The sequence below is a fragment of the Mastigoproctus giganteus genome, chromosome 10 (assembly GCF_048544385.1).
Source record: "Mastigoproctus giganteus isolate SK-2022 chromosome 10, ASM4854438v1, whole genome shotgun sequence".
NCBI classification, from domain to species: Eukaryota; Metazoa; Arthropoda; class Arachnida; order Uropygi; family Thelyphonidae; genus Mastigoproctus; species Mastigoproctus giganteus.
Window position 1 is genome coordinate 134,651,696 of NC_143584.1, and position 15,044 is coordinate 134,666,739.

Below are 15,044 nucleotides of genomic sequence, written 5' to 3' on the forward strand. Positions count from 1 at the left end.
TTTTGCTGATGCTGTATATGCTTGCTCGATTGCATCATTTACCAGTATTAATAATCCCTGTTTACCAGTATTAATAATCCCTGTATATCACTAACAGAACCCCATGAGCTGTTCTGTGACCCTGTCTACATCCCTCAGAAAACTTCATGTCTGACTACACAGTGATCTTGATCTCCATGTCTTTTTTGTTCTCCACCACCCTTAGTGTTGTGCTGCACAGTTAGTATATTAGTTTGGGATTAGTACTACCCATATGCAGTACCATGCATTTGTTACTGCAAGATACTGCACATGGGTAGCTTTGAAGCTTCAGTTGCCACATCTGCCTGATTTTTCTAGATTGTGCTGCAGTGAGTACCCTGATTACTGTCATTAACCACCCTACCAACCTTTGTGTAATATGCAAACTTAGACATTAAGCATGATATGCTTTCAAAATTATCCTTAAAAAATATTGAAAACAACCATTGCGCCAGCACTGAACTCTTGGAGACTCTGCTAATAACATTAGTCCAAGAAAAGTAGTGCTCCATTAATAGCCGCTCCCTGTCCTCTCCTGCTCAAATATCCCATTATCCATAGCAGTAACTTGCCCCCAATGCCACATTCCAATTTGTACAGTAGCAATGCTACACTGCTCCAATTTATACAGCAGTCTTTTAAATGAAACAGTATCAAAAGCTTTTGTGAAATCTAAATGTATGATGTCAGAATTATTTTTTACCTCCAGTTCCTTTGTTACTGTGTCATAGTGTCTGGTCAGATTGGTCAGACGAGATCACCCCTTAGTAAATCCATGCTACAACTGTAGTATAACTGCATTCCTGCCTGGATGGTCTTGCATTACTTCTGTAACCAGTGACTCCATTATCATTTTACCCTTTTCCTTCAAGCTTACAGGTCAGTAATTACTCACTTCATTCTTTGATCCCTCTTTGTGACTTGAGGATATGTTTCCACATCTCCAGTCCATAGGGAATTTACCTGAATCCAGGTATGCTCCCATAATATTATAGCTAAAGGTTTGCTGACCTTTTATGCTGTCTGTCTCAGTATATTTGGATAGATCCTATCACACCAAGTACCTTTTTTATGTTTAGTTTCAACATTTTCTCTTCTACTTGCCTCTTATTTATCATAAAATCACTTATCTCCCTATAATTTGATATACTTCCAGCATCTTCATCTCTAATAAACTCTTCATGTGTGAATATGCCATTTAAAATCTCCATTCAGTTTGTCAGCAACCTGAACAGGATCATTAACTGTTGTACCATTCATATGTAGTATACCAATTGCAATTCATCCCTTTTATTTTAGTATTTCCTTAGGTAAAGAAGTTTTTCCTACTTCTGTCTGCATTCTTTGCCACAGATTACTTGTATTCTGCCTGAATTTACGACAAGGTATTTTTCTCGACTATTTGTTTCAGTGTTTCATTTCCTTCAAAGTCCATCTAATGTGACCTTATATTATTATATACTCTTCATGTGTGAATATGAGATATGAGACAATGGGATATGTATTAATTGATAATAATACAAGATGAATATACAGTTTCTGTATAATACATTTAATGATGCAACTCATATTGTAAATAGTAACAGTGTCCATCTTATCTCTGTTGTTATTACTGATTTTTAGATAGAGTTACTATTAGCCATGTAGTGAAAGGAAGCCCTTGGCTTTTGCTGCACTATTCAAAAAAATTAATTAATTAAAAGATAATAATAATAAATAAATAATAATAAAATAAACCTCCCTATTTGACTTACACTTCATATAGTTATCTGTCCAGCTAACCTTTGAATTTCCCCAATCTCAATTAGCCTCAACCACCAATGGAGGCAACTTATTCAGGGGCTCACATCTGGTGAGTATGGGCTTGACACACCCAGGGTCCTGAGCTGGCTGGATATCATCATTCTTCTCTTTCTTGGTGATTCCCTTCAACTTCTCTCTCTCTCTCTCTCTCTCTCTCTCTCTCTCTCTCTCTCTCTCTCTCTCTCTCTCTCTCTCTCTCTCTCTCTCGGGTAACTCGGGAATTTTTTTTTGGCTGGTGCAGCATAAGCCTCAGGGTTCCTTGCACCATGTGGCTAAGTAATAATAATAATAATAATATTCCAATACTTAACACTTACTGGCTAAAAGAAAATTCCCTTCCATACAGCCTAAACTTCTTCCTCTGTAATTTGATTTTATGGACCCTAGTTCTGGAATCATTCAAAAATGAAGATTTCTCTCTTGTTCGTTTTAAGTCAAGTCTCCTCTAAGATGCCCAGTTTCCAAGTTCTGTAGCCCAGTCATTACTCTTTCATCATATGGATGCCATTTTGCCAATACCACCAGGTGCAGTGCCTGTCTTTGGACTTTTCAAGAAGCTCAATGTCTTTTTTAAGGTGAAGTCAGCATATTTGAGCACATATTCCAAGTGCAGTCTTATAATCACCTTATACAGTGAGATTATGACATCTCTGTCTCTACAAGCAAATGTTTGATAAATTAGCATTAGCATTAGTAAAGGCATATGATGCAAGAAAACAAGCTTATATAGCATCAGAAAAAAAAAAAAAAAACTTTTCATTTCACTCATCCACTCGCTCCAAATGTTTGTCTAGCTCTGTACTAGCTCTTAACAAGTACAGGTCACTGTTGAACAAAAGCCGAGAATTAGGGTTGAATTTGAAAGTGTCTGCAATTCTGCCCAGACACGATAGGAGGGAGTATATGTTGAGAGCCTTGTCGATCAATTCGGCCCTGGAAAGATTGTGCAAGGCTCAAGGGGTAGAATTTTTTTCAGCCTGGACTGTACTTGTTAACAGGAGAGATTGCTTCTACAGGGATGGGATACACTTAAATAGAAAGGGTGCAAGAATATTTGCTGATGCTATCGAGGCAGTGTTAGGTGGGTCGGAAAACTGCTAGCTTGGGGGGAGACAAAGACCAATAGATTGACAGTAGCCAGTGGCAGAGGTGAAAGAGATTCTTGCACTGCTTCTATTAGAATGAGCAGAAGCCTGAAAAACAAGATGCATGATATTTAAGAGACTGCTGGGAGCCATTGTGGTACAAGTAAACACATGGGTTGTGTTAGGGTAGCTAAGAATAGAAACAGGTGCAGGTATACTTGCGTGTACACCAATGCTAGGAGTTTAGTAAATAAATTTGATGAATTTGAGGTATTGCTCAAAACATCCAAGGCAGATATTGTTGGGATATCAGAGACGTGGTGTCACACAGATATAAGGGATGCAGAACTGGAATTTGGGGAGTACAACGTCTACAGAAAGGATAGACAGGATAGGAAGGGGGGAGGGGTTATGCTATTAGTTAAGAAACACATAAAAACCAAGGAAGTGAAGCCAGTCGACATCGCTGGACAGTGCAGTGTTGAGTCAGTCTTTTAGACTGACGACATTTAAGATCGGCATTTAAGAAATTGGTAGCAGATTTTCGAAAAGTTGAGCTGATTGAGCAAGGCAAGGTTTCTCAAATTGGAAAGTGGAATGCAATGTGCTATTATCGGCAAAACTATGGATAGGATTTCCAGTCAATGGAAGAAGGTCATTAATATACAAGAGGAAAAGAGTGGGGGAAAGAACTGAACCTTGGGGGACACCGGCATTAGTGGAGAAGTTAGAAGACAGAGAGCCAGCTACCATCACCCTCAGTGAGCGATCAGAGAGAAAACTGGATAACCAATTACTAAAAACAGTTGGCAAACCATAAGATGGAAGCTTGTTTAGAAGACCTTTATGCCAAACACGATCAAAAGTCTTTGAGATGTCAAGAGCAACTACTTGTGTTTCACCGAACCTTTCCATTGAATTAGTCCATAAATGGGTAACATAAGCCAGAATATCACCAGTGGATCGACACTGACGGAATCCATACTGGAGATCGTTGATCAGACGGAAGGTTTCTAGGTAGTTTAAGATTTGACGGTTAATTGATTTCTCCATTACTTTAGAAAGAGTAGAAGTAATTGCAATGGGACGATAATTGCATGGGAGGGATTTGTCACCCTTTTTAGGAACTGGCTGGATATGAGAAAATTTCCAAGCAGAAGGAAAAACACCTTTGGAATAAGAAAGTGAAAAAAGGCGGCAAAGAATAGGAGTAAGTTCAGGAGCACAGGTTTTGAGAACAAGTGGAGAAATACCATCAGGACCTGGAGCTTTCTTAGCATCAAGATTCATCAAAATCCTTCTGATATCCTTTTGATGGAAGACCACAGGAGGCATTGAATGGAGCGTGTTGGGAATCGTGGGAGGTGTTTTACCAAGATCATTAATACATGAGCTGGAAGAAAAATGGGATGCTAGCAGGTCAACTTTATCCTTGGATGAAGTGACAACAGAACCATCTGGTTTGGACAGAGGTGGGAGCAGAGATGGGCAAAAATTGCGGCCAATAGCTTTGGAAAGAGACTAGAATGCTCGGCTACCATTAGGGCAAGAAGCAAGTTTTCTACTCTTAGCCTGTTCAAACTCTAGTTTGGACTGATTAATAACTGCTTTACAATTGTTGTGAGCTTTGGTGTAGGCAGAAAATGAAACTGAAGAATTAGAAAGAAACCAATTACGATATGCAACATTCTTCTCTTGAACAGCCTTAGCACATTTATTGGAAAACCAAGGTTTAGATAAAGGACGAGATTTTAGAGTGGAGTGTGGGATAAAGGATTCTATTCCTGCAAGAATAATTTCACTGACACGATCTGAGCAAACGTTGACATCAGAAGTTTTGAAACAGTAATCCGACCAAGGAAAAGAAGAAAAGAAGTCTCGCAGGTCATCCCATTTTGCATTCTTGTAATGCCAAACAACACGAGGTTCGGAATAGCCATGAGATAAAGGTTACATTGGAGAAGAGACAATCACCAAGTTGTGATCTGAAGTGCCTAAAGGACCTCTCACTTCGACCATGTACTTAGAAGGGTTGTTTGTGAGAAAACGATCAAGCGTATTGGCTGTATGATTAGGATTGTCCGGTATTCTTGTAGGTAAATAAACAATCTGTGCTACGTCATTGGTAATTGCAAAAGCCTCAGCATCTCGACCTGCTGGATCAGTGTGACTAGAAAACGGAAGCCAGCTGGAGTTGTGAACAATAAAATCACCAAGGAAAATTACCTCACTGTTAGGAAAGTTGGACTGGAGAAAGTCAAGTTGCAAAGAGAGGAAGTCAAAGAGCTCCAAGTGATTAGTGGAGTTGGGAGAACGGTAGAGAAAACAGATGTATTTGACACAATGAGGTAGAGAGATTTTAAGCCAGAGAAGATCAAAGAGAGAAGATTCCAAATTGCCATGTCTCTGACAGGGAATATCAAAACGGACATATGCACAAGTAAGATCTTTGAGGCAAAAGGAATCATACAGCGAATAATTTGGGCATCTGAGATGAGCAGTAGTTGAATCAACCGATAACTGAGATTCTGTCAGAAAAAGTACATGGGGTTTGGCAGACTGCAAGTGGAAATGGACATCGTTGAGATTAGAATTGAGACCACATATTTGTGAAATGAATTAGGAAGTGCTTGGGAGGTTTAGAGCTTTTCGCAGATAAGCTAGCTCTATTAGTTTGACAATTCATGGTGTATTCAATAGTAAGAAAAAGTGTGTGGGACATGCTGTATCAAGTAATGAAATTTTTGGATATGGCGTACACGTGGTAAGAATATACCCAGATCCTTGACATAACATGGTCTCGACAATGCTCCCCGCATACACACTACTCAGACTCCCTCCAGTCACTATCTGGCAGAGTAGAGGTAGCAAGATTATACACTAGCTGATCCGGAAGCCTCCTAGAGAGTTACCAATAGGTTTGGTCCGGTGTACTAACTAGCGGCCGGTCTGCAAACACCGTTTTAGAGCTGTACCCTCAAAATGTAAGGAATATTGGATCTCGCCACGATGTTCATCATAACCTCAAAAGTCATCAATCATACTGCATGATGGAAGAGATAGGGAAGGGTTGACCGGAACGTAGCTCTAGAGACTAAACATGGGTTCCTCCACTTCCAGCCTCCAATAAGCAAAGTGGTAGTATTTCACCAGTTGATGAGAGTCATCTACCACCTAGTACTGCCTGGTAACATAGAGGGGCGCCACACCTCGACCCCTGCTTACGTTGGTTCACACCTGGGTGGTCACCCACCATGTACTTGTGCAAGGAGGTTATACCCAGGATTACTAACAGTCCCACCATCGTGAAGGCGCAAGCGGAGGATTTGGCTGTCACAGACTGTCCGGACTTCGCCGAAATTGGGTCCACTTGACTTGAGTGTCACCCGAATATCAGTTCCATCAGCAACAATGTTCCAACAATCAACTACCTGCTGGCTAAAGGCAAACTTCCTCACATCTATCCTACACCTGTCTTTCCTCAATTTGAATTTATGCCCTCTCAGGTGATTATTCTGAGCAAGAGGAAGAATCCCATCGGCACTGAGCATGCTCAAACCATTCAAGGCTTTATACACCTCTATCAGATCATCTCGCCTGTGCCTAGTCTCCAGACACTGTAATTTGCAAAACTTAAGCTTTTCTTCGTAAGAGCAACGCTTTGTTCCATTCACTAACATTATTGCCCTTCTCTGTACTCGTTCCAACAGCTCTACATCTTTCTTAAAACGTGGCCTCCAGACCTGTATACATTACTCAAGGAGTGGCCTGACCATTGCCTTATACAAGAGGATAATCACTTCCTTATCCTTGCTAGAAAAATTCCTGTATTTCATAAATGACAAGACACCATGAGCTACTTTTGCAGATCGTCTGCACTGCTCAGAAAACTTCATATCTGAATGCACAATTACCCCCAGGTCCTTTTTATTCTCTACCACTGTCAGTGTAGTACCACACAGTTGATAAGTTACTCTGGGGTTACTGCTTTCCATATGCAGTACTTTACATTTGTCAACATTAAACTTCAGTTGCCACCTCTCAGCCCATCTGCTCAATTTTTCTAGATCCTGTTGCAGCAGCATACTGTCATTAGTGCCATTAACAACCATGCCGACCCTCATATCGTCTGTAAACTTAGACATTAAGCCTGATATAACATCATCAATATCATAAATAAATACAGAAAACAACAATGGACCCAGCACTGAACCCTGGGGGACTCAACTAATAACATTAGTCCACAAAAAGCAGTGTCCATTGATTACCACCCTGTCTTTTTCCCACTCAACCATCTGTTTATCCATAGCAGCAATTTGCCTTCAATGCCACACTGCTCCATTTGGACATCATAGATCTTCCTTGCCACCTGTCCACACTGCTTGGAGAACTTCATGTTTGACCATATTATAACGCCCAAATCCCTTTTTGCCTCTGCTGTTTTTAGATCAACACCACCAACTGTATAAGTTATTTTTGGGTTTCCATTTCCCAAGTGTAAGATCTTGCATTTTGCTGCATTAAAATATAGCTGTGTCTTTTCTGATTATACCTGAAGTCTAAGTTGTCATGAACTAGCTCTACTTGACAATAATCATTAACTACTCTACCAATCATGACATTATTTGCAAATTTTAACATCACATAATCTATCCCATCACCAATGTCATTCAAAAAATCCCACAGACAGTGGTCCCACTACTGACCTTTAGGGAACCACACTTCTTACATTAGTCCAATCTGAAGACCATTAATTGTAACCCTTTGCTTCTTGCCCTGCAATCTATCTGAGGAATTTCCCTGTTATTCCAACATATTTCAGCTTATAAAGTGACTTCTCATATAGGACTAAGTCAGATTTTTACAGAGTTTCCTATTATTTTTTTTTTTTACATATAACCATATAGACACTGACTTAAGTTTTAATTTTACACAATCTGCCTTTTTTCCTTGATTTAAGGCACAAAAAAGCTTATTCCACCTTCCACACACAAATATAACATTAACACTGTTCTGTTCTATTCTATTCACAATTATATTGAAACCTCCACTAACATTAAGGTTTCAATATACATTATTGTGTGTTCACTTCAAGCAGGTGAACAGGAAGCAGGAAGTACAGGAAGGGCTTGTGACTTCAAAATGAAATCCTAAATTCTTGTTTAGGGGATCTTGTTGGATTCATCATTGTGTATTGTGTAAATACATGTGTGTGTTCACAAGCTATTGTACATGTTGTGTGGGATGAAAAACCCAGAATGCCTCACAGTGGGAAACTATATTCAGAGATTGGCTAACTACAGCTCTGATTAAAGAGGCCTTCAGAAATTCCTCCAATGTATGATAGGATCTGAACTCACACTTCTCAAAACGATTGACAAATGGCAAATCCGCTATACTATCACAGAAGGCTTTATATTTTGATAATGGCCTCTTTTTCTCTTTCCTTGTTTTATAGCTCTTGCCATTAATTTAGTTTCCTTCTAATTTATTAAAATATTTAAAAACAGAACTAGATGAAAAGTACATATGAGATATGGCTAGAAAGTTTCAGGAATGATTTTATAAATAAGTTAAAATTGAATTTACCAATTTTTTGCTTTTGCCCCCTTCAAAGTATTTCCCAATGGCAGCTCTACACAAAAACCATTCTCTGCTGGCATAGTTGGAAGCATTTTTGGAACAAACCAGAATACAACACTTTATTGGTGTCAATTTTAGCGCCCTCAATGTACTGGACTGCCTTCAGACACCAAAAGGTGTGTACTTTGCAACAAGTTTTGATACTTATAGAAAATAGAAATAAATCTGATGGAACTGAATTGGGAAAGAGGAATAGGAAGGATGTTCCAGCTGAAGGATTTGCTTTTCAGTTAGAAATTTGCAAAATTGAAGTATTTTTTGGTAAGAATACCCTTTTGTTCCCTTCACCAATCTGGTTGCCCTTCTCTGCACCCATTTCAGCAGATCTACATCTTTCCTAAAGTGAGGCCTTCAGACCTGTGGCCTAATCATGGCCTTATACAAAAGGATAATCACTTCCTTATCCCTGCTAGCAAAGTTTCTGTATATCAATGACAAAACCCCATCAGTTGTCCTGACAGCATGAAATTCTCTGAGCACTGCTTAGAGAATTTCATGTCTGACTACATTATTACCCTCAGTTCTTTTTCATTTTCCACTTCCCTGAGTGTGGTACGACACAGTTGATAAGTTACTCTGGGGTTACTGCTACCCATATGCAGTACCTTGTATTTGTCAATGTCAACTGCCCTTTCTCACCCATTGACCCAATTTTCCTAGATCTTGTTGCAGTAGCTCACCCTGATGAGTGTCATTAACTACCCTGCCAACCTCTGCATCATCTGCAAACTTAAACATTAATGCCTGATATACCTTTATCAATATCATTGATAAATATTGAAAACAGCAATGGGCCCAGCACTGAAACCTGGAAAACTCCACTAACACAACGGGCACTGCTCTTTGTGGCCTAATAACATTAGGCCACAAAGAGCAGTGCCCATAGATAACCACTCTGTCTTCTTCCACTTAAATATCCCTTTATCCATAGCAGTAACTTGCCATTAATGGCACATTTCTCCAGTTTGTGCAACAGTATCAAAAACCTTCCTGAAATCTAAGTATCCGATGTCAAAATTATTTTTTGCATCCAGTTCCTTAGTCACTGCATCATAGTAACCTATCAGATTGGTTAGACAACACTGCCCCTTGACAAATCCACACTGTGATTGCAGTATAATTGCATGCCTGTCCAAATGGTCCTGCATTACTTTTTAACCAGTGATTCCATTATTTTCCCTGGAACAGACATTAAGCTAACAAGACTGTAATTACTCGTGTTGCCTTTTGATCTCCCTTTAGATATTGGGATATATTTACACTCCTCCAGTCCATAGGGACCTCCTCTGAACTAAGAATGCTCTAATAATCATGACTAAGGGTTTGCTTATCTCCTTTGCTGTCTCCCTTAATATAATTGAATCGATTCCATCTGCCCCAGGTGTTTTAATGTCCGTCTTCAACAGTTTTTCCTTCACTCTCCTTTCAGTTATCACAAAGTCATTTAGCCCCTCATTAGAATTTTACAAATTTCTGGCATCATCTTCTCTAAAAATTCCTCATGTGTGTGAGTGTAGATGCAAAATACCTATTCAATTTGTCTACAACTTGAGCAGGGTCATCAACAGTTAATCATTTGATATCAAGTGGCCCAATGTGATTCAATCTCTTCCTTATACTGTTAATATAAGCATAGAAGTCTTTGCTGTTTTTCTTTGCATTCTTTGCTAAAGACTTCTCATAATCTGCCTTCACTTGCCTAACCTCCTTTGTGACTTGGTTATAGACTAATTTATATCTATCATAGGCTTCTGTATCACCTGATAATTTATATGCATCCCATGCTCTGCCACATGTCTCATTAGTTCATCTCACATCCATTTAGGTCTAAGCCTTGAACAGTATTTCTTTATTGGTATGAAAAGCATAGTAGCTTCTTTGATTACTTCCCTGAATGCTTTCAATATAGAATTTGCTGTTGGTAACATCATCAGTTGGTCCCACCGCACAGTATTTAAAAACTGTCTGAAACCCTTGTAGTCACCCTTACGAAAGCAAAAGCCTTTTCCTTTACCCTTGATAGTAGTTATCTCTTTAAATTCCACATTAGTACACTGTGATCACTGTCACCCAGTGGGTCTTTTACCTGCAGGTTCTTAATGCATGAAGAATTACTGCTGATAACAAGTGTATTGCTTCCTCTTGTTGCCTCTCTAACGTCTGGAAAATTAAAATCCCTTATTATAAGACATTTTGATTTGCTGTCCACTCTCTGTACATTTGTTTGTTGTACTCATCAGAGTCATTAGGTGTATAATCCACTCCTACTTTTAATTTTGTTTTCTCAGTGCTTATATCACACCAAACTGACTCAAGAGAAAGAGTGGACTTGTCACCTATGCCAAATGGAAGCACTGACTTAGATTTATTATGCTTCTTCACTAAGAGCATAACCACTTCACCTTTCCTGTCATGTCTCTCCTTCCTGTATACATTGTACTCCCCATATTCAAATTCAGCATCACTTATGTCTGAGTGATGGCATGTTTCCACTATTCTACAATGTCTGCATTTGATGACTTAATCAGTATGTTGAATTCATCAAATTGAGCAACGTTTTAAACCCAAAATCAGCTGAAATATCTCTCTTTTTAAATAGTTTAATAAATTAGGAGGAAACTAATTGCCAAAATTCTCTCATGAACTTCTAGGGGGTTTGCAAACTACGAGTTGGGAAATGCCATCTTAGAATATCCATGAGAATCCCAGCAAGATGAGCAGGCAATAGCTACCAGTACTAGTTTAAGATTTGACCTCAAAGTTATGTCTGCAAGATTGATTGTGTTTAGCATAAGTTTGCCACACCAGCAGTTAGTCTGTATATCATGGTCAGGGAGAGTTGGAGAGGGGAAGAAAGGTTCTCAGTAGCACAAAGAGAAATTTAAATAGTTACTGAAAGCCACACTCCAGAAGATTTGGGACACTGTACATAGTTGACTGCCAGGATGCAAACACTGTGTTTGATAGTTATACATTACATTACACACTCAGCTTTTTGAAGAGTACAGCAGGAATATCAGATTGGAAAACTTAGGAGGGGTTATTCCTTCTCCAGCATTACAGAGAACCACTGCTTGAAGTTTCAACATTAATACAAAGTTGCCACAATCAGAAGTGAGACAAATTTAAAGAGGCATGGATGATACAATCAAGGAAACATATATTAACAGAAATAGGGATAGGAAGATGGCTATTCTCTACCTTGCTCATTACAGCTCCTTTTTGTTTAACTGAAAATTCTAGCCACTATTTGCCATCTCTCCTCTTGCAGTTTATTTAATTATGACTGAGTTATTATATGGATTAACATATTTTATGTGAATATGTAAATCTATATTGCACCTTGAATGTTTCTGACTGCAAAATGCTTGAATGTGGCAGTGAGATATAAGTTGAATAGCTGATTTACTTGATATACGTCAATGATCCAGACTAGCTAATTTTAGAGGAAGATTAAAAACTATTGTATATTCCATATTGTATTGTTTTTAATGTTATTATTTTAATTATAATTGTAAATAGTGCATTAATTTTATTTAATTTTAACCATATATTAGCTGTTTATTCTTGTGTGTGTGTGTGCATGCACACGCACACCAGTACTGTCCAAGTTGTGATATCTCTCTCTCTCTCTCTCAGGGTAATTCAGAAATTTTTGTTTGGCTGGTGCTGCATAAGCCTCAGGCTTCCTTGCACCATATGGCTAATAATAATAATGAATTATTCTAATTAGCATTAGCATTAGTAGAGGCCTACAATGCTAGAAAGCAAGCTTATACGGCATCACCCAAAAAAAAAATTCTCTTTTCACTGATCCATTCATTCCAAATGTTTGTCTAGTTCTGCCTTGAATTTATTTAAGCTATCAACTTCCACAACAACAGATGGAAGTTTGTTCCAACAATCAACTACTTGCTGGCTAAAGGCAAACTTCCGCACATCTATTCTACAACTGTCTTTCCTCAGTTTGAATCTATGCCCCCCTCAGGTTTGTAATCTGAGCAAGGGGAAGAATCCCATTAGCATTAAGCCTGCTCAATCCATTCAAGGCCTTATACGCCTCAATCAGATGCCTCACAGGTGCCTCGTCTCCAAAAGCTGCAATTTGCAGAACTTAAGCCTTTCTTCATAAGAGCACCCCTTTGTTCCCTTCTCTGTACTCTTCTAGCAACCCTACATCCTTCCTAAAATGAGGCTTCCAGACCTGTATGCAGCACTCAAGGTGTGGCCTGACCATTGCCTTATACAAGGGGATAATCACCTCCTTATCCCTGCTCTCAAAATTCCTGTATATCATTGACAACACCCCCAAGACCTACTCTGGCAGCCTGTCTGCAATGCTCAGAAAACTTCATATCTGACTGCACAATTACCCCAAGGTCTCTTTCATTCTACACTACCCTGAGTATAACACCACACAGTTGGTATGTTTCTCTTGGGTTACTGCTACCCATATGCAGTACTTTGCATTTGTCAACGTTAAACTTCAGTTGCCACTTCTCAGCCCACCTACCCAACTTTTCCAGATCCTGTTGCAGCACCATACTGTCATTACTGTTATTAACAACCCTGCCAACCTTTGTATCATCTGCAAACTTTGACATAAAGCTTGGTATATCTTCGTCAATATCATTGATGAATATTCAAAACAACAATGGGCCCAACACTGAACCCTGAGGGACACCACTAATAACATTAGTCCACATAGAGCAGTACCCATTGACCACCACTCTCTGTCTTCTCCCACTCAACCATCCTTTTAACCATTGTAGTAACTTGTCCTTAATGCCATACTGCTCCAATACTGCTCAAAAGCTTTCGTGAAATCCAAGTATGTGATATCAAAATTATATTTTGCATCCAGTTCCTTTGTGACCACATAATAGTATCCAATCAAATTGGTCAGACAAGACTTCCCCTGAACAAACCCATGCTGTCTGAATTATTTCTGCAGTCTTGTCTAAATGATCCTGCAATGCTTCTTTAACCAGTGACTCCATTATTTTCCCTGGAACAGAAGTCAAACTAACAGGTCTGCAATTACTTGTGTCACCCTTTGATCTCCCTTGTTCTTACTCTTAGTTACTCTAACACAGCCTGTATTTACTTGTTTCATGACCTTCAGCAGTTCCTAAAATCCCCAGCAAGTGGCTTTCTGGGCTGCTGCTCATTCCAATAGAAGCAGTGCAAAAATCATTTACACCTCTGCCTGCAGCTACTGTTAACCTATTAGGCTGTGAATTCCCCCCCCAAGCTAGTAGTTTTCTGACCCTCCTAACATTGACTCGATAGCATCAGCAAATATTCTTGCACCCTTTCTATTTAAGTGTATCCCATACCTGTAGAAGCAATCTCTCCTGTTAACAAGCACAGACCACTCTGAGAAAAATTGTACTCCATGAGCCTTGCGCAATCTCTCCAGGGCTGAATTGGTAGATAAGGCTCTCATCATATACATGCTCTCTCGTATCATGTCTGGGCAGGATTGCAGACACTTTCAAATTTAACCCTAACTCGCGACTTTTTTCATCATTGACCTGTACTTGCTTAGTAAATCCACAGATTATAAATTATGTATTTTTATTCAGTTAAATTTTGTCTCCATTTGAAATTTCTTATTTTAAAGTTCTAATTGATACATTCCAAAATACTGAATATTTTGCTGTCTATTATAGTATGATAATTTCTTTTATAGTTTGAATGGTTAAGCTATCTGAACACCTTCTTACCTACTACTATCACAGAGGATGAACCCATAGTAGTTTATGCTGTTTCATATCTTCAGGAAATGGGTACAATAGTTAATCAAACTAAACGAAGGTTAGTGTATTTTAGTATCTTTAATGCGTGTAATTAATCCTTTCTTTTATTTTTCTTTATTTTTGCTTTTAGAAAACAATGTGGGATCGGTTAGAATAGAGAAATTAAGTATTACTGGATCTATGAATGGGTAGGATATCAGTTTAAGTGCAGAGTTCAAAAACTTTGAACTAAGAATTTGAAGATTAACTGTCCATTGCACTAATGTATAATGATTACTAATTCATTGTCATAATATATTCAGTATTATTGTTGTTGTTATTCTTATTATTATTATATTATTTCTCCCTGAGTGGGGGTTCTACCTCGTGATGGATATTGTTACCAAGTACATAGGGTGGTTGTTATGTCTTTTGTTACTGTTTGTCAAGGAACTCTCTGACTATCCTACAGGTGTTCAGGATTGCAACTTTCTGGAGTTCCTTTTAGGTGTTCGCTGGAAGACCTATTGCTGCTAGGCTGTTATGTAGGGTCTTTGGCACCATACCTGTGGTTGGCACAATGATCGGGATGGTCGTTACTTGTTGCATATGCCACATCTCTTTGATCTCCTGTCTTAGGTTTGTGTACTTTCTGATTTTTTCCCCATGGGTTTTCTGCAGGTTGCCAGTGTTGGGTACCACTATGGCAATCAGATAGATAGCCTTTCCTTCTTGTCCACAAGGGTTATGT

General features: G+C 38.9%; 1 protein-coding gene across 4 annotated transcripts in view; it reads left to right on the plus strand.

Annotated features, from left to right (window-relative positions):
• The window catches only part of LOC150079297 (neprilysin-1-like), a 329,066-nt gene that overhangs the window by 154,086 nt on the left and 159,936 nt on the right, over positions 1-15,044 (plus strand). For all 4 annotated transcript variants that reach the window (XM_090384129.1, XM_090384131.1, XM_090384130.1 and 1 more), the window contains exon 9: positions 14,248-14,372. In XM_090384129.1, coding sequence (XP_090240255.1) covers positions 14,248-14,372 — 125 coding nt within the window. The remainder of the gene's footprint in view (positions 1-14,247; positions 14,373-15,044) is intronic.